The sequence below is a fragment of the Anopheles funestus genome, chromosome 2RL (assembly GCF_943734845.2).
Source record: "Anopheles funestus chromosome 2RL, idAnoFuneDA-416_04, whole genome shotgun sequence".
NCBI classification, from domain to species: domain Eukaryota; kingdom Metazoa; phylum Arthropoda; class Insecta; order Diptera; family Culicidae; genus Anopheles; species Anopheles funestus.
In genome coordinates this window covers 33,047,261-33,065,282 of record NC_064598.1, presented here as the reverse complement: position 1 = coordinate 33,065,282, position 18,022 = coordinate 33,047,261, and the positions used below count along the sequence as shown (strand labels likewise).

At 41.5% G+C, this 18,022-nt stretch overlaps 5 protein-coding genes across 7 annotated transcripts; 3 read left to right on the top strand and 2 right to left on the bottom strand.

Annotated features, from left to right (window-relative positions):
• Positions 1-112: 112 nt before the first annotated feature.
• On the top strand, positions 113-877 carry LOC125764157 (mitochondrial import inner membrane translocase subunit Tim16). The gene is made up of 2 exons (XM_049428077.1): positions 113-469; positions 538-877. Exons 1-2 carry the CDS (start codon positions 307-309, stop codon positions 774-776), a joined length of 402 nt encoding a protein of 133 aa, XP_049284034.1. The 5' UTR covers positions 113-306; the 3' UTR covers positions 777-877.
• Positions 823-1,366, bottom strand: LOC125764158 (uncharacterized). Its single transcript, XM_049428078.1, has 2 exons — positions 1,208-1,366; positions 823-1,130 (listed from the first exon to the last, which is right to left on the bottom strand). Exons 1-2 carry the CDS (start codon positions 1,322-1,324, stop codon positions 936-938), a joined length of 312 nt encoding a protein of 103 aa, XP_049284035.1. The 5' UTR covers positions 1,325-1,366; the 3' UTR covers positions 823-935.
• A 305-nt stretch (positions 1,367-1,671) lies between these two features.
• On the top strand, positions 1,672-4,582 carry LOC125764150 (transmembrane protein 169). 2 transcript variants are annotated; one of them, XM_049428067.1, is made up of 2 exons: positions 1,672-2,173; positions 2,457-4,582. In XM_049428067.1, exons 1-2 carry the CDS (start codon positions 1,994-1,996, stop codon positions 3,579-3,581), a joined length of 1,305 nt encoding a protein of 434 aa, XP_049284024.1. In that variant the 5' UTR covers positions 1,672-1,993; the 3' UTR covers positions 3,582-4,582. The 2 variants fall into 2 exon arrangements, with proteins under 2 accessions (XP_049284024.1, XP_049284025.1); XM_049428068.1 differs by lacking the exon at positions 1,672-2,173 and adding an exon at positions 2,180-2,399.
• Positions 4,583-4,594: 12 nt separating this feature from the next.
• LOC125764144 (ubiquitin carboxyl-terminal hydrolase 8) lies at positions 4,595-16,443 on the bottom strand. 2 transcript variants are annotated; one of them, XM_049428054.1, is made up of 11 exons: positions 15,390-16,443; positions 15,175-15,313; positions 14,771-15,093; positions 14,577-14,707; positions 14,190-14,493; positions 7,292-7,422; positions 7,043-7,142; positions 6,266-6,382; positions 5,987-6,196; positions 5,550-5,911; positions 4,595-5,473 (listed from the first exon to the last, which is right to left on the bottom strand). In XM_049428054.1, the coding sequence occupies exons 1-11, from the start codon at positions 16,164-16,166 to the stop codon at positions 5,353-5,355; spliced, it is 2,715 nt and encodes a 904-aa protein (XP_049284011.1). In that variant the 5' UTR covers positions 16,167-16,443; the 3' UTR covers positions 4,595-5,352. The 2 variants fall into 2 exon arrangements, with proteins under 2 accessions (XP_049284011.1, XP_049284012.1); XM_049428055.1 differs by lacking the exons at positions 14,190-14,493; positions 14,577-14,707; positions 14,771-15,093; positions 15,175-15,313; positions 15,390-16,443 and adding an exon at positions 10,325-11,865.
• Positions 16,444-16,669: 226 nt separating this feature from the next.
• On the top strand, positions 16,670-17,920 carry LOC125764151 (protein unc-50 homolog). Its single transcript, XM_049428070.1, has 4 exons — positions 16,670-17,106; positions 17,170-17,235; positions 17,303-17,662; positions 17,730-17,920. The coding sequence occupies exons 1-4, from the start codon at positions 16,857-16,859 to the stop codon at positions 17,864-17,866; spliced, it is 813 nt and encodes a 270-aa protein (XP_049284027.1). The 5' UTR covers positions 16,670-16,856; the 3' UTR covers positions 17,867-17,920.
• The last annotated feature ends 102 nt before the right edge of the window (positions 17,921-18,022 follow it).

Here is an 18,022-nt window from a genome sequence, read left to right as displayed (position 1 = left end):
TATCAATGAAAGCGAAAACTGAATCATTTCTTTATTGAATAAATAGCAGTAGTTAGGAAAACAGTACAAGAGATAATTAGCTGACCAATATTTTATTGATGAGCAGCCGCTGTGCTCGAAGTTTGACACCTGTCAATAGTTTGTTGTGTAACTCATGTTTTGTTTCTAAAATTCTCGAGGATCCGGAGGAACCGAAAAAATGATGAAATTGTGTTAATTTACAGCAAAGTTTTTGCCAATTGCAAGATTTAGTTAAGAATTCAGCAATTAACTTTCACTTGAACGAGTGGGAAACGCAACATCAATATGGCAAAATATATAGCCCAAATTATCGTGCTTGGTGGCCAAATCATAGGAAAGGCATTCACGCGAGCACTTAAGCAGGAGATAGCTGCCTCCCAAGAAGCGGCAAAACGTGCCGGTGGTGGACAAAAGGGTCAAGATCGAGCTGCGGCTAACCTAAGGACGGGTAACGTAAAATCATAACGCTCACTATAATCATGCGCTTACACGTGTTCTTTCTCATCTTTCCGGTAGGCATGACCCTTGAAGAGGCACAGCAAATCCTCAACGTAACGAAGCTCGACCCAGAAGAGGTGAAGAAAAACTACGAACACTTATTCACCGTGAACGATAAATCCAAGGGAGGATCGTTTTATCTACAATCTAAAGTTTTCCGCGCTAAAGAACGAATAGATCAGGAACTGAAGGAGGAAAAACCGCCGGAAGGAGAGAAAACGGACACCGGTACGGGGAAACCCGAAACGGCGCAGTAATCAGTTATGTATCGTTGCAGTATTTTTCCACGAAAGACAAACTCACTGCAATGATAACTGTTAAATTTATAAGTAAATATGGCTATATAGTGCAAAACATAGTACAAAAGTAGTTTTCAAATTCAAATAGTACTCATAAGATTTCATCATATCATCGAACTACAGTTCCTCCTCAGATTCTTCCAATGACTTCAGTATTCGTTCGTCCTGCACTTCTAGATTTAGCGTTTGTTGATTGATTTCTTTCGTGCTGCATGTGGCCACATCCATCAGAGGAACTGGTTTAACAGTTTTAGCAGTTGCTGTTTCAACGCTAAGTTGTATATCGCGGGATTTAATTTGCAGCTCCTCAACCTGTGTGAAGAAGGGTCTTGTTACAAAAGTAACCGGCTTTGCGACGAACGTCAAGAAATGTAGATACGATATCTTACCACCAGTTGGTTCAATTCGTGGTTGATTTTATCGATCATTGATTTGAGTATGGTTTCAGTTTTCTTCAGTTGCCGTTGCTCTTTTATTAGGGAAGAGTATTGTGTGGAATTACGCATATTGTGTGGATCCAGTTTGCTGTACACTTGAACTATTTTCTAAATCGTTTGTTTATTGATAACTTTAATTTGGACTAAACGTAAACAAATCAGAACTGACAGTAGCGCTTGACAGTGTTGCCAATTTAATGTGGTTTCGTTGATTTAAATTTAAATTATTTTCCTATTGTTTCTAAATACCGTTTGGAATATAAAACGATATGGAAATTATGTAAAAAGCAACGAAATAAATTAAATGAATAGTTAAATTGTTTTTGTTGCACATATTGAAACAATGAAGGGTGTTAAACGGCTGTTTTGACTATCGATCGAACCCGTTGCTATATAGCAACGTAAGATCATCACGACAGAGCACGTGAAGATATGAATAGAATGATTGATCGTGAAACAAAACAGTAAAACCACACAATTGTGAAGTCGCAACCATGGATTTTTTAAAATTGGTCCTTGTGTTCTTTCACCGGGTATATCCGAGTCGCACCCCATTGCGCCTGTCTGTTGCGGGTTGGCTTCGCTTACCCATGCATTTGACAGGAATTGTACAGGACATTCAGCAAGGATCGTTTCGCAAAACTGTTCACAATCTTTTACGTTTCTGATAGTGCCATATCATGCTGAAATGATATTTTGTAACGTAATTAAACAATATTCCCAGTGATACAACTAAAAATGGTCGGCCTAACGACGGATGATATGATCGTCCGGACGCAACAACAGCAGCAACCGTCTCCAAACCGACATTTAGGCGGTGGCCAGAGTGAGTTTCCTGTTTTTATCCCGCCGAGAAAACGGCAAACAGGAAAGAAATCTAACCTTGGCAATCATATTGACCACATCGTCAACATACAGGCAAGTGTACGATCGAAATAAGACGCTCATAGCGCTACGAAATGGTTAGCGTCTTTGTGGGGTGGGTCATCTTGTTGCTTTTGTTATTGCATCGAATATCCTTTCTTCGCGATAGTGTCATAGTATTAGTACGATTGTTTTGACGTGCAGGATGGTCCATGTGTTGGTGTTTAGGATAAGGATGTTTGTTTTGATCGGGACCGGTAAAATTTACTCTTTTCTCTTGGTTGGCATATGAAATCCGTTTAGGAAAGATCCCTAAAGGTATTCTCTTTTCCTACAGGGTACGCGCAAAGAATGGGATTTGACGCCGGAACGTGAAGACTGTAGAAGAAACAAGCGATGGAATAGTGAAGAAATCATCGAGATAAACTCCAACAGTAAAGGACCGACATCGAACGGTACCAACGAAGATGAAGATGATTTGAACGAATTGCAAAACTTTCATCCACTCAAGGATAGTTCAACCGTAACGCCGAGCAGCATTTCCGAAAGTAGTCTCGACCGAAAGTCAAGCAAATCGGCCGAACTGCTTACCGGAGGCAGTGGTTCGAAGCGGTCAAAGAAACGTGTCAACATTCGCACCGATTTGGACGAAATCGGTCGGCGTCGTTCACCGTCCGCAATCTGCAACTATGAAGATTTGGAATCGGGTGAAACGAGTGTCCTTAATGCGGACCTGGACCAGCAAAGTCTTGAGCGGTACAATACGAACCGTTCGTATGCATCATCCACCGACAACTATCTTACGATGACGGGTACGATCAAGCGCGGACGCAAAAAGGGACAATCGATCGACGTGCAGCTTAACATTTCCCGCGAAGAGCTGGAGCAGATTAGCAAGCAGGCACTTGCCGTACATGGCGAGTCGAACCGAAACGATCGGAGCTGCTGTACCCTTCGGACTGGTGTGCACATTCTACTGCTTTCGCTCATCTGTCTGCCGTTCGTGACTTTTACGACCGGTATCTATTCATTTTACATGGGCACCGTGACTTGGTATAACATGTTTACATACTTTAACGAGGAGCGATCATACTGCCATAAGCTGCTAATGTCGCCCCTACTCATTCTGGCCTACCCGCTCGGCATTGTACTGTGCACGGTTGGGCTTGCACTGTACGCCGGCATCCGACAGATCAGTTTCCATTTTAGAACATGGCTCAACGAAATAGCGGACATCGAGAAGGGATTTTACGGTTGGCTGTGCTCCGTTCTACACCTTTCCGACTGCAGTCCGTACGAGGTAGTCATACTGACTGAGATCTGTCCCACAAATTCTCAACTAAACGGAAACACGACCGGAGTGGACGGATTGCCAGCTGGCGTAAGGGTACATCCCAGCGATGGACGATTGCAGGGTGAATCAACACAAATTAATTCTTCCACCGAAGAGCTTTCAGTTTGAAGGAAATCGTAACTGTGAAGCGATTTTTTTAGTTATAATGCCCTTTTTTCTACGATATTGAAATTACACTAATTCGCTTAGTGTTTATTCAACTAAATTAGTGCAAAACGTTTCAAAATGTTGAATTTATAATAACAACTAAACACATCATTAGTATCGTGGTAAGACGCTTGCGTAAGATAGCATAGTATTTCCAGGACGGGTGTTGATTAGACACGATCTACACTAACTATTTTACTTCATTTTTCTAGTCATTCCCGCAATGCAGTTTGTGTATCAGCATTGTAACGTTGTTGCGAGACAAAGTAGAAAGCAAAATTTCCCTCACCCTTTAGTCAAATTTGGTAGAAAGGTGCGAGGGACCAAACTCTCTACTATAAGGGAACAAAAAAGGAAGTGAAAAAAAACCCGTCGAAACTAAAGCATAAGTTATACTTTTCGCCTACTGCCATATGTGTTCCGCTTTCCATTTAAACTGGTAGCTTTCTTCTGGTAGCGATAAATTCATTTCTTTGTGTGTAATATTTTCTTACACATGTATTTTATCAATCTCTATGATACTATTAAACATCTGGTTGACTTAAACGTCAGAGCGAGAAAACAAGGCGATCGTATGAGAATCGTTTGTAGAATTAAACGATCAATCTGAAACGATATTGAAGTACACATATTACGAGAGACTGTGTAACACACATTGCAATGAAGGTGCGAAACAAGCTAAAATCAAATCATATTTAAATACTACGACAAGACTTTACACATACCCGGACAGAACCACGGTGCTATAATGGCATATTATCGTTGAATGATGATCGACAAGATCATCAAGCAGCTACTAGCGCTCGTGAGCCGTTTTGGCCCAAAAATGGGCGGCAGGCACATTGATCAGAAATGCATTATAATAATGTATAAATATACGAAATGAGTGAATTATTGAAAAATAAAAATAGTGTTATTTTTTCGTTTACTTTTTCTCACGTTGGGCTGATTGGGTAAAGAAGCAGCATAAAATATAGAATCAAGTCCATCCGCTTGGACTACTTCATATATTTGTTTGCAAAAATATGCTCGTAGCTTTTAACATATCATCATCGTTTATCTATATATATAAACCACTGTTCCTTCTTTTATATAGAGGTATACCTTCATCAAGATACACAGTAACCTAAACAGTAGTCGTTTTTCTGCTCTATATCCGCCCACGTCGGTTCACTATCAAACCTTACACTGCAGTCATATTATCAAAAAATTCATTTAGCTTTGCTTTTATATCATCCTACATAACTTATCCCGTTCGTTCTTTATCGCACATCCAGTCGTTTGTTGTAGTTTGTTCCTCCTTCTGTTTTTGATTGGCCATCACAGTAGTAGTAGTAGTAGTAGTAGTAGTAGTAGTAATAATGTTATCAATATATTAGATGCACAGTTTATATATATATATATGCTTGCCTGCACTGCACCGAATCATATCCATTTCGTTTCAATACCAAACATAATTATTCCTTACATACATCCTTCGAAGTGGTAGTGGTGGTAGCTCCCGGTTTGCCCCCCCCCCCTTGTTTCATTATCTCGGTTTCATCTGTTATTTCCTCTTCGCCGAAAAGTAAACATTAACATTATCGTCCTTTTGAACATCCTCAAGTCTTAACTCCTAGCTGATCATGCACCGATCAACCAACGAATGGGACACAAATGTATTAGTTCGTTTCTGTGTGAGTGTGTGTGCTATTGTTTGCTTCTTGTGGGGAAGCGCTTAACACCCTTTCTCCTATCGCACATCGGACTGTGGCCGATCGGGTAAGCAGGAGTAGAAAAGAATGTACGCAGCACTAGCTTGCACATCGGACGCATCAATGCTGGACACGTTGTAATCATCGAATTTGAACCATCTGTAACGGAAAGCGGACCATTATTACTATATAAGATATATCCTTACTGCGAGCAACGCAACACGCTAATGCTTACTTTTGATGTATATTGTTCAAACAGAATGCGGTATAGTGACCACTCTCCATCGAACCGTAATGGTTCGAAACACCGTACAGATGGTAGCGGAACGTCGTTAGCCGTTTGTTGCGGTTCACCTCAGTCCGGGCCAGGTAGCGCGTCATGTTCAGTTCGCTCAGCGGAAACTTGACGAGCGTTTGCTTCTTCCGGTAAACCGTCGCCATCGTGTCCGGATCGGCGTAAAACCGCTTAAAGTGCACTACTAATATCGATGGTAGTCGGGAGATGTCTAACTTTTTGATCGCATCCTGATTGCTTTTGCACTTTGGACAGTGCCATCCGCGTACCTCCTCTCCGTTAAAGTACATATCGAGACAGTTCTGAAGTGGATATCACACATCGTAAGTAAAGACGAATAAAGTAAAAAAAATAGGAAGAATTCTATACAAACTTACCTCCAAGTAACAGATATTCGAATCTTGCGGTAGCTCCAGGCTCAGATTCGAGAAGGACTCGTAGGTGGCACTCTCCTTGTGGCAACGGGTGCACTTGACCGTACTTTTGATTTGTCCATAGAACAGCTCCGATATGTAGCTGCCCTTGCCCTTAAAATGCTCTATCCACGCCTTCTCCGACGGTGGCATCTGATCGAGGCTGGTTGATATCTAGAGGAAAGGAAATTTCATTCAATCCATTGAAAGTGACAAACTATTGCGGTCGTGTATTTATTTTACCTGCATCTGTTTCGTTTGCAGATCGGAGTGTAACCAATCCATAAGTATGGTGAGAAACTCGTGTGAATCCTGCTGCTCGATACCACCAAACTGTCGCTCGTACTGTCCAACGACGTACTGCAAGTAGGGAAACGTACACAAACGTTACTACCTTCAACCATAGCGCTTAGCTTAAATTTTATCGTAACGTTGAGTCTTATGACGCTGAGATTGTTTGCCTCAACAGCGGTATTATTTAAAAGGCGCCACAAACAGTACACTCAATGGCGATAACAAGATTAAACGGCTTTATTTATGACAACGTGTCATACGATGGATAATCTGGCGATTAATTTAACACAAACAAACACAAATCCTTTAACCCTATATCGAGAACATTACAACGTTATACCGGTTCGTTGGATTTTCAATCGTAAACCATGGTGTAATTTAAATAACAAAAGAACGAGAATTTATAATACATTGGTCATTCGTTCATGTAACGATTTCTTCCTAATTTCAAGGATAGTACCGTTCATATTATCCATACATAATTCATTCAATTCAAGTTCACGTCTCCATTACACGTGTACTGGTGTTCGTAACCAGTGAGTAAGCTAATTACTTTATACCTTACGCTTGGTTCCGTCTCAAGTTCAACCCTTTGGGGTACCTATACGTAGCAAACTCTCGACATAAGCAAAACGGTTACTACAATTTGCATCATAAATTAAGCGAAACACGAACCATCGCACCTGTCGGCTTAGGCTTAGGTACCGTAGGATAATAGTAACTTACCCGTAAATTTTTACTCGCAATGCACTTGTACTGTCCCGTCCAGAGTGCCTTGATGACGGCGGCTACCTCTTCGCCGATTTTTCCTTGCGTTTTATTGTTGCTGATGAAAGGGGAGAAAGTAACGATAAATGGAGAAGGATAAGAAAGAGGAAAAAACGCATACATAACCGATGTTACAGCACACAGCAGTGGAGTCGGTTAAGGGTATCAAATCCTTTCCGTATGCATAAATTTGTCAATCATACTCACCGATTGAGGTGCATCTTGAACGATGGATCGTGGAAGAATTCATTCAAAAAGTACGTATTGCTGAGGCACTGTAGTATGCTGTTCATATAGCAGGTATTACCCAGATTCTTTAACCCGGTTAGTCCACGTCCCTGTTGGAAAATAAAGAAATGAAGAATGACCAATCGTGTGAGTATATAATTGTAAAAACAAGCTACGGCTTTGGCATGCACGACATTTTGCCATTTTTACTTTGATTCCATTTTTAACTCTTCGAAAGCGCTCTCCAACGACATACAGCACGCTTCCGAGGGTAGGAACGGCTACTTTGTGGGAGGGAAAACTACAAAAACAAATATGCAAATGCAGCACATTCTTCCAACGTCTGCACTTGACTTCTAACGCGGTCAAGAAGCAGCCTTCTTGAGCACAAGACGGCTACGGCGGAAAGACAAGCAAAACCCAAATGACAAGAACTCGTGTAATCCGCTCACTGTGTGTACTTTCTCCACCATTCGTGATGCGTTTTGTGCTCGCGAGTAATTAAATTAAACTATTAGAAAAAAATCCATATTCAAAACAGAACCTTTGGCACGTTTGGCAGCGCAAAACGCTGTGAAGAAATGGATTGCTCACCGTATGTTGAGTAATAATCGATCGATTTCTTAGTTTTGCAACTACATGTGATCAGCTTTAAAAGGAAGCTTGACGTGTCCCAAGATGTTTTCTTAGGTGGTAAATCTTTTTAGGATGTTTTTTTTACAAATAAAAAACACAAAATACTACAGTAATAATTTGACCAAAAAAACTATTTAAAGAGTTCATTCATTTTAGAAGTAAAAGTATCGGCAAATCTTCTAAAATCCTTTACTAGAACATTAAATGGAATAAACGACCATGAGAGCTAGGTAAAAAGGTTCAAGGCACTATATAACAAACAAACGCTAAGAAAGAATCAATTACTCTGCCATTAACTCCTTTTACCATTTCCCGGCTTTTCGTAACAGGACCATTATATAGCCAAGAAAATCTTGTTCTTCCATTTCTCAGGCTCAGCGGATAGTGCCCGGTCGTAGCATTATTTTCTTCCTTTTCTTATGGTAATCCACCACCCTTTGTTGCCCACTTCAACAGAAGAAGAAAAAAAAACAAAAATCACCCCTTACTACTGTATCCTTATCGAATAACATACATCTGCCGAAAAACGGCATGCTATCGTGCAGTAAAGTAAATTGGATAGAAGAAAACAAAACCCTTTCAACTACATAACTCGAAGGGACGGGGAGAGAAAAGAAAACTTTTGTTTTTCATGAAAAATCATTCCCAAACCCCACACACTTCGTTCAATTTCTTCTCCATTGTTTCGCTTGTTGGCTGTTGTTGTCGGTCATCCATCTTCAGAGAGTGAACGAAAAATATCACAATCTCATACCCTTCTCCTCATACGGCACAAATGGGGACCCATGACGCCGATTTGTGCATGCCGTCTACACGGAAGGCTTTTCCACTCGATCTGGCAGCCGCGCAGCATGGATTTGCATTGGCAAAAAGCAACCCCTGCATCATCGGGAGGCACAAAAAAGTAAGGCGCATTATCAGTATATTTTGTACACCTCAAGAGCCCCACCAGGGTTCCAGTTACGTGCAAAAACAATTTTATTAAAAATAGCTTAGCTGTCTACTTTGTGCTGATGAATAATTAAATCGTTCTCCCTTCAACCTTCAGCGGGTACGGCGTGGTACCTCCTACCAGGAAGTTCGTCCGATTGTATGCACTACGTCATACGGACAAGTACAAGTCCTATTTTGTTGCCGAACGGCGTCAATCGTCTAATCCGCGGGTGCGAGTGAAAATGACAGTGGCAACCCACACGGTGGGCCCCACCGTTAAGTAGAGGAAAAGTTTCTTCCGCACTTTCTTGCTTCCACGACGACCGAGACAGAGCGTGCAGACCATTTGGTGCAGTAATGGATAACCCCAATACGACCCGTCTGTAGGTGGCACACTCAGACACAGTCGCAAGCAGGCTTAAATAGCACCAAACCAGGAAGCGTGCCGACAGCCTGCTGACAGATGTTCATTTTCCGGTCATACGGGTTTTCCTTCGTTCGGGTTTTTTTTCCCTTTCGAAATTCAAATTGTTACTATTAATAGGGTTTTAGCTATTTGTACATATGCTATGTGTTAAACAATTGCTTGTATGCTCTTCCAAAACAAATATTATTTTAAATAAAACCGTTGGCTGTATTTAAATGTTCACGCAAATAATCACGCAAACATGACATCAAAGGATATTTGCCATTATTAATTCCCCGAAGCCACGACCCAGCAGCAAGGCTCATCACGCTCACGCTGGCAAATGTTAATTAATGATATACACATAAATATCTGCATACCTTGTTGGATTCTTTCCAGCCTGCATACTGGCCATTTTGGGGGGAGAGAATTGAAAACAAAGCTCGTTCCATTGCACCTTATTCAAACCGGGCGGATGGCCTTCAACCCCTCTCCCTCCCATGGGTGATCCCTGGAGAAGGACGCAATTCAGTGGCCATTTGCCCGCCAAAATATGGCAGGCTTGTGCCCTCCCGAAAGCTGTCCCATTTGGTGCAAACGTTCAGCAGAACACAGCGAAACAGAGAGACATGATAAAAACCAAACGAAAGGTAATTTACTTTTCACGAGCTGATGTCACGCTATATGGTGAAGTTCTAATGCTATCCGGTTTTGCGCTGTGAATTCAACACACCTTTTTGGGGGGGTGTGGGAGGGAATTGCGAAAGATGATAGGGTGTGATAAATTTTACCACTCTGTTTAATTTCGAAGCGATAAACACGAATGAAGAGATGGATTGATAGCTAAGGGTAAGGAGGTTGATGAACAAAAAAAAACACATTGCAACGCTTTGAAGCTTTGAAAGTGACAATATAAAAAGTAACCAGAAATTAAGTACTGTTTTATATGGTGCTTTTATATAGAAGAAAGTTTACAACAACAGAGATGGCTTAGCTATATCCGATTACTTTCACCTCATACCATTGCGTTTACATACCTTTTTATAAGGGATAAGCTGATGATAGTGTGGAAGCTTTATTTTATAACCTGCGACAACGACCATCTTGCTGGATATGGTGGTTTGGTATCTTCAAACCGGGGAAACTTTCCGTAACAATAAAAAAAGGTGTTTCGGTGCTCGGTAAGCACGAAAGACTTTTTTTCCCTGTATGATTAGTTGTAGCGTTTCTAGCGCATGACACACTTTACGCTAACTTTAGACCATTTGTGGTTGACTGCGAGGTTTTCTGTATTTTTTGGTATGTATTTTTTAACCTTTTTGTTGTGGTGGTCTAGTGGCTAATCCTTTGTTTCTATATTCCGTCTAGTTCCAGTGGTGAATTTCGATGGCTAGAGTGAGTCTGCTGCTTTGGCACTTGAGGTATGCGTGACGAGCAAGTTTAGCTGCTTCCCAATCAAGTGTAGATGCCGAGCTGCTTCTTACTGATGATCGTTGGTTTGTCGTTAATCTCATAGACCCATCCAATGCTGACGATGACGCTAAGGCTGATGCGTTTGGGTAACGCGATAAAATCAAATAACAATCAGCACCCGCACCAGTTCTCATTGCAGTTGGGTTCAACCGATTGGCCGGAATATGGGACAGCTTATGTTGGTAGTTTTAGTCAATCAGCACCACCACCGGTACACTACACCACAAACACACAAGAAGGCACGAACTTTTTTTTAAATGACTCTTAATGTTAAATTATGCCGTCTTAATCCCCTTTCGTCCTGGCTAAGGGAAAGCTTTCGTCGTAAGCCGTACTAACGGTCACAACATTGTACCGAGCGGTCACAATTAAACAACGTCAGTAATCTTCACCCCTTCTTCGCTCATATCGCTGACCATCAAACGACGCGTTTGTGTAGTTTTATTTCTTTTTATGGTTGCACATACGCACACAGCTTGTGTATTGATTTGGTCTATTTGAAAACAAGTAAAACACACAAAAAGAAAATCCCGTCACCATACACGCGCGCGCACCGAACGACGCGTTAATGAAGAGAAAGAAAAGTTTCAGTTTTCCGCGCGAAAGAATTTGATTTCTTCCCTTCCTTCGCTCAATCGTTCACCAAACCACTAAAAAGGGCTACACCACCGAAAGTGGCTAGTGGCAATAATACTAACACATACGAACACAATCACAAAGCAGCACCGATGGAAAAATAGTCGAACAAATATGAAAACCGTTCCGACAAAACGACCTGCCTGTGTTGTTGTGGCTCAATTAGTTGCGGTGCTGAGAAGTGTCAGGGACCACGTTTCACCACCGGCGACATGAACGAACTAACGTACTGGAGTGCGCCGTCAAACATTCGCCATGATCCGGTATGTCGAACTGCTTCGTTGTTCGACCGAAGCCGAAAGGATTCCCGATGACAAAACTGAAGAGAGTTTGGAGAGCAGCTTTCCGGCAAAAACTCTCTTGTGTTTTTTGCACGGGTTTTGGAAAAAAAACATAAAACCCGTCTTCCATGCACTAGACTCCACTAATTGACAAGAATCGGCACAGAACACGAACGATGCCGACACATGGCCAAAACAAAAGTCATTGCCATGGTGCTGCAGCACAATATACGGTAAACATCGTACCGGCTGAATGTTACGGCCAACGGACCTGTCTGGCTACACGGGAACGCTGAGCAAAGGATAGCAAACAAACGATAGAGAGAGAGAGAGAGAGAGAGAGAGAGAACAGAGGGGAATCACACATATACCGTAGACCAGCAGGTTGTGGAATTTTGTCCCTCGACGTACGGCGGTGCAACGTGTTTTCTGGAAAGCCTCAACTCATTTCCGGGGACATTGCTGCAGTGAAGAAGGTAAGTAGAGTCGCAGTTGGGGTGTTTTCCGTGGAGGAGTAGTATAAACAGTACAAAAGCAATGCGTAGAGCTTTTTCGTACTCCGGTTGTAACCGGTAGTCGGTTTACGTTGGATACACGTGGGCTGCGTAAAAAGCGTGTGTGTCTAATACCCACCGATTTACCATCCCACTGAACCCCCCCGGCTTTTAGTGGCTCGTGGCCCGGTTGCAACAGATTTGTAAGCGCCAGTTTACGTGTGGCACCAAAGGAAAGACAATTCCATAGAAATGGTATTGCAAGAAAAAGAAATAAAAAAAACAAGCAGAATTGTTTTTGCACAATTAATTATATACATTTTAATAACTTAATGAGAAGAGAGGTTAAAATTTTCATTTTTGTTACAAAATATGAAATTTGAAAAAGAAAGCTTGATTTATCATTATGCGTCAACCACCAGGCGTCTCCATTGGTAACAGCCAAACTAGGGAAAGCTTTCGTTTCCAATTGAAATCGTAAACATTACTGATTAAATAATGGTATAGCTACAAACAAATCCGTGTCGAATGGTCGTAGCGAAGGACTTTAAGCGGAACAAGCATAACAAACACGCAAATTTGATTTCCCAAACCCAACCCCCAAAAGGATGTTTTTTGGTTGGAGCCGCTTCCGGACCGGAAAACTCACACACCCACAAACACGTATGAGGAAACGAGATTGCGAACGAGCTGCGAAATGCCACTGTCAAGGGCACTACACACACACACACCATTCGGGAGGATGCTGCCGTTGGTGTTGGATGTCGCATCGGTCGCACCCGGCATTAGCAATTGCATGACAATTTACTCGTCTACATCTGCAATGCATCACAACCACCACCATCCAGCAGGGTGTACGGTTTGCCGAATTATAGCGTACAGTCCGGGGGATTTCAAACCCTCGGGCGGTTGTTGGAATGTTCCTTTTTCGGTACATTATTTTCGGCGCATCAATTATGCTCCTATTATTTACCATGCTTCGTGTGTCTGTGTAGAGGCGTCCAATAGATCGCTTTTATGCTGCTCTTACTAGCCCTTCCACCAGGATGGTATTGGTGGAACGTACCCATTGAAGAGCAACTCTGCTGAGGGATGAGTCAAGTACTCTCTTGGCAAAAGTTGTTATTGAATTCGCGTATCGGAAAAAGTTGGACGGCGCCGCTTTGACATAATAGGCGCATTGAAGGCACAGGGATAAGAGCAAAACAGGAACCGCATCGTTATTATTAGGTTTCGTTGGTCTGAGATATGGCAACAAGGATACTTGAGATAGCAGCTGGAGATATATAGATGAAAGTGATGTTTACTTTTTCGTTTATAAATACTTAAGGCAAATCATGAAAGATTCGTATCGGTGGATCTTTTAATTATAGAATTCTTGTTTAATTAGAGCATTTAGGGGGAGTTTAGCTCTTCTCACTTCTTCGCATTAAATGTCAAATTAACTATAGCGAAGTAAGTTTTCTTAAAAGGTCTCTGTTCCTGTTTTTGGACATTGATTTCATTGTATTACTGATGATTTTCAAAGAATAAAAGCTCCGTTTAGGAAGCTTTTTTTCTATTTGTAGAACACAGATTATTTACGCATTTATTCAAAATGCTTACAAATGAATGAATGGCATTTAAAAATGGATAACCAGTTCATGCATCAGCATACAAAAATATATTAAATTGAATAGCATTTTCATGTAAAAAAAAGAAGAATACATTTGCCAGTGATTGAGATGCTTCACCAGCTATGATTAACAGGTCTTTTTATCGGTCTACCCATAAGCATGTTTCGCATAAGAACATATAGCACGTCTTCTTAGCATTGCTTGACCAAAACGAATTAGAAACCGAAAGTTTCAACAGAGACCAACCACGTTGCGTACACATAACGACGCATGCATCGTTACGCGTCACATAATAATCCCTCCAGGTCACGTTCTGCACAACGATACAACCATATACCCAACGATGGCGTTTGGTTGAAATCGTACAAAAGCAATACCCGTATCCATGTGTCTAGTACTCACCACGCTTCCATATACCGGTGCAAAGTCGCGCTGCACTACGTCCAGATCACGTATACGCAAGTTGTGATTATGGTCCGCCAACGGTTTAGCGGACCGGTCAAACAGTGGCAACCTCATCACATTGCTGCCGTACGAGTTGGGACCCTGGTCTTCCTCGGAATAAGGTCGTTTTACTGTCTCGGGCACGTTCTCCTTAAGGTGCCGCTTTTGCTCACGGGCTAGCGTAAGTTTTTCTTCACGCTCGCGCGCCAAACGCTGACATTTTTCTTCCAGCTCTCGTTGTTCCCGCTCCTTGTCGCGCAATCTATGGAAAAAGAAAAAAGAATGTAAATAGTGATTTGTATAATATGGAAGAAAACAAAAAAATATATAATTGCGTCAACACACCTACGCTCGTATGCTTCTCGTTCTAGCTGTTCCGCTTGTTCGGTAGAAATTTGTTCGCCTCGCTCCTGTTGTTCCTTTTCCATTTCCTTATACTTTTCTTCCTCTTCTAAAATGCGTGCTTTTTCAGCTTCCTATAAAATCAGAACCATTTAGTATATCTGTGCTAAAGTTGACCAGTATCCATGAAAACCTACAAAATCTCGCTGACGATCCTTTAGCTGCATCACTTCGAATAGCAGCGATTCTTGCGTTTCATCCGCGCCGGGCTCAGGCGGTTGTTGCTTTTCGAGATTTTTCAGTTCCGTTTCGGTGTTAATAATTTCCAGCGCATTTTGTTTCGATTTGTCCAGTATCTGCTCATGTTCGACTAGAATATCCTCCAGTGGTTTGTTGCGTGCTTCGTACAAGGTAACTGCTGCCACCTTGCTGTTACGATCGATGGTAGGCTTAAAACCAGGCTTCGTGAAGCTTTCTTCTTTCATCGGAATGTCACTAATGTTCGGATATTCAATATCGTCTGTAAATGGGAAACAGATTCGCGAGAGGATTGTGAAGCTTTTTCTACTAAAAATATCATGAATTATTATGAAGCAAATACCTATGTTATCGCCCAACCCGTCCACAACCATCGGTGGACGGTAGGAAGGATTCAAACAGCTCGCCGGATAATGCAACACGAAGCTTTCATAGCCTCCATCTAGTCGAATAATTTTCGTATCTTCGATATCCTGATCGTACTGTTTGTAAAAAAAGGAACAAAAATGTGGGTTAAGTTCCTTCGCGACACTCATCGTACATGCTTAAGACACTTACATGGCATAGGATGTAATTCAAAATGTAAATGGGCGTATCCTTCACCGGTGCCCCGGCCGTATTCCAATCCATCAGTACCACTTGATCCTTCACCATCCTGTTTGACCAGAGTGTACGCGATTCAGCGGGAAGTGCATGGTTAATCTTGCCGGCGGTCATACCGGCCACCAGTAAATGCTCTGGTACATTAACCAGGTACGAGTACCGCAAATGAGACGCAACGAAATCTTTCACTGGACGACAGTCCATTATCAGCATACTAATTCGACAATCATTTATCATTCCGTGCAGTTCCATCGCAGTAACGGTTTGTTTGTGTCCGGTTGCCGGTATTATTGTGTCTATATCTTTTCCTACCACTGATCCATTGCTTTTTTCCTGACCCAAATCAATAGTCTTCGGAGGGATTGTTTGTCCTTTTTGTCGGGCTCGCTCTTGATACCGATGTTCTAGGCTTTCTTTCAATTTTTGCAGCTTCTCGAAAATCCGATTGAAATCACTCTGCGTGCCCAGCAGTTTCGTGACCGTTTCCTTTTTTCGCGCGTAATCCTTATTCTTCCGTATGACCTGTACCAGATTCATCAGCTTCATGTATCCAATGTACGCCAGCTCTTCATCCCGGTTGATGTAGTGTTTTTCGCTGTGCTCGATGAGCTTCCGTGCCGATTTGCATATTATGTCCAGTTCGCGGTCCTTAATGTCGGGCGGAAGCTTCATGTAAAGCCTTTCCAAATCATCAATATGCTCTCCCATGTGCAGCTGCTTCGGATAACTCATGATTATTTCCGATTAAGCATAATATGCTCATACAAACTGAATCATCGAACGGACGGGCAGTCGTCCGTAACCCGCGCAAATGGGAACTACAGCTGAAATGTAATATACTCTGCGTATAGTTATAAAGTAGTGCACCGATTATACGTCCCGATTTACGATCGAAAAGCGATATTTTTCACGAATTTCACACAAATTTGGTGTTTCAAGCACAATGTTTTTATTTAGCATACATTCTGTACGAATACTTTTGTCAAAATATCTGCACTACTGTCAAAATGCCGATGACAATAGGGCGGTTTCTACTCGTTTTGTATCGAATACGAAACATCCTCAAAAAGGCATTAAATGCGATATAATTAATTTATTAAAATATTAAAACAGTAAATAAAAATAATTGCTCTAGTTTTGATTTCTTACTAGAACAGGAAGAATGATTTAAATTATTTTATGAACGACTACACAACTTTTAGCTCAACCCTGCACAGAATGACATGATGCTGACCAGACCTGTCATGACGTCGTGAACCGTCATCGACGTGAAGTTATTTACTGTTTACCAAAATAATTTTTCGTCTCCGTTGCAGCGATGAGTAACGAAAATAGTTGTTAAACTGCTGTGAGCGTGCTACGAATCTACTAAACGCGTCCATAGAAGATATAATTGAGGAAATAGTATCAAGTGCGAATACAATGAAGTACGCTACGTCACCTACTCCATCTCGCAGCAACAGCTCGCTGCTGGGGATGTCTTCCAGAACTACATCACCATTACCTGCACCGGCTAACTATAGAGATTGCATGAGTGCCACCACGAAAAGCTACAAATATTTACGGCGTTTTGTCAAATTCGATCAAATGGACTTCGAGTATGCAATGTGGCAGATGGTATACCTATTCATAGCTCCGAAGAAGGTGTATCGTAACTTCAACTATCGTAAACGTAAGAGAACCAATATGAATTCCGCTTCTCATAGTATTCTAATGAAATATCGTTGTATTGCAGAAACCAAATCGCAATTCGCACGTGATGATCCAGCATTTCTGGTGTTGCTTGTAGGATGTCTTTGTGGTAGGATATTCGAGAACGAAACAAGTTGTATCAAATCCACATCTTTCACAATTTCCTTTCTTTGCAGTTACATCAATTGGCTTTGCGTGGGTTTTAAGCTTAGGATTCGCTCAAACCATTCTGTTCACGCTGTACGTCGTGTTTGTCGACTGCATATTTTGTGGTATGATCGTGGCCACCTTACTGTGGCTGATTACGAACCGATATTTTCGCGATCGAAACAGCGATTTCGATATGGAGTGGGGCTACGCGTTCGATGTGCACTTGAATGCATTTTTCCCACCACTAATATTGCTTCATTTCATACAGCTGTTTTTCTACCATCCTTTGATAAGCAGGGATCTGTTTATTTCAACCTTTATCGGCAATACAATCTGGCTACTGGCGCTGGGATACTACATCTATATTACTTTCCTGGGATATAACGGTATGTGTAAAACATTGTCTTTTTACAGTAATCGCTGTTTAAACATTATTCTTTTTTGCGTTTACAGTTGTTCCATCTCTAAAAAATACGCGAATAATTCTCGTAACACTACCGCTGCTGTGTTTGTTCTATATAATGACACTAATTATAGGATGGAACTTAAGTGTTTCGTTGATGTACTATTATCACTATCGAGTGTTATAAACAATAAAGTAAACATTTACAGGACGTTGAGTAACAGAATACTATTCGATGCAATCTGATGCTGTATTCATTGTGACATAAACCATTCAAAGAAGGAATGGAAGGACACCAGAGAACTGCCAGGCATGGTATTAGTTTCTATATTTAAAAATAACA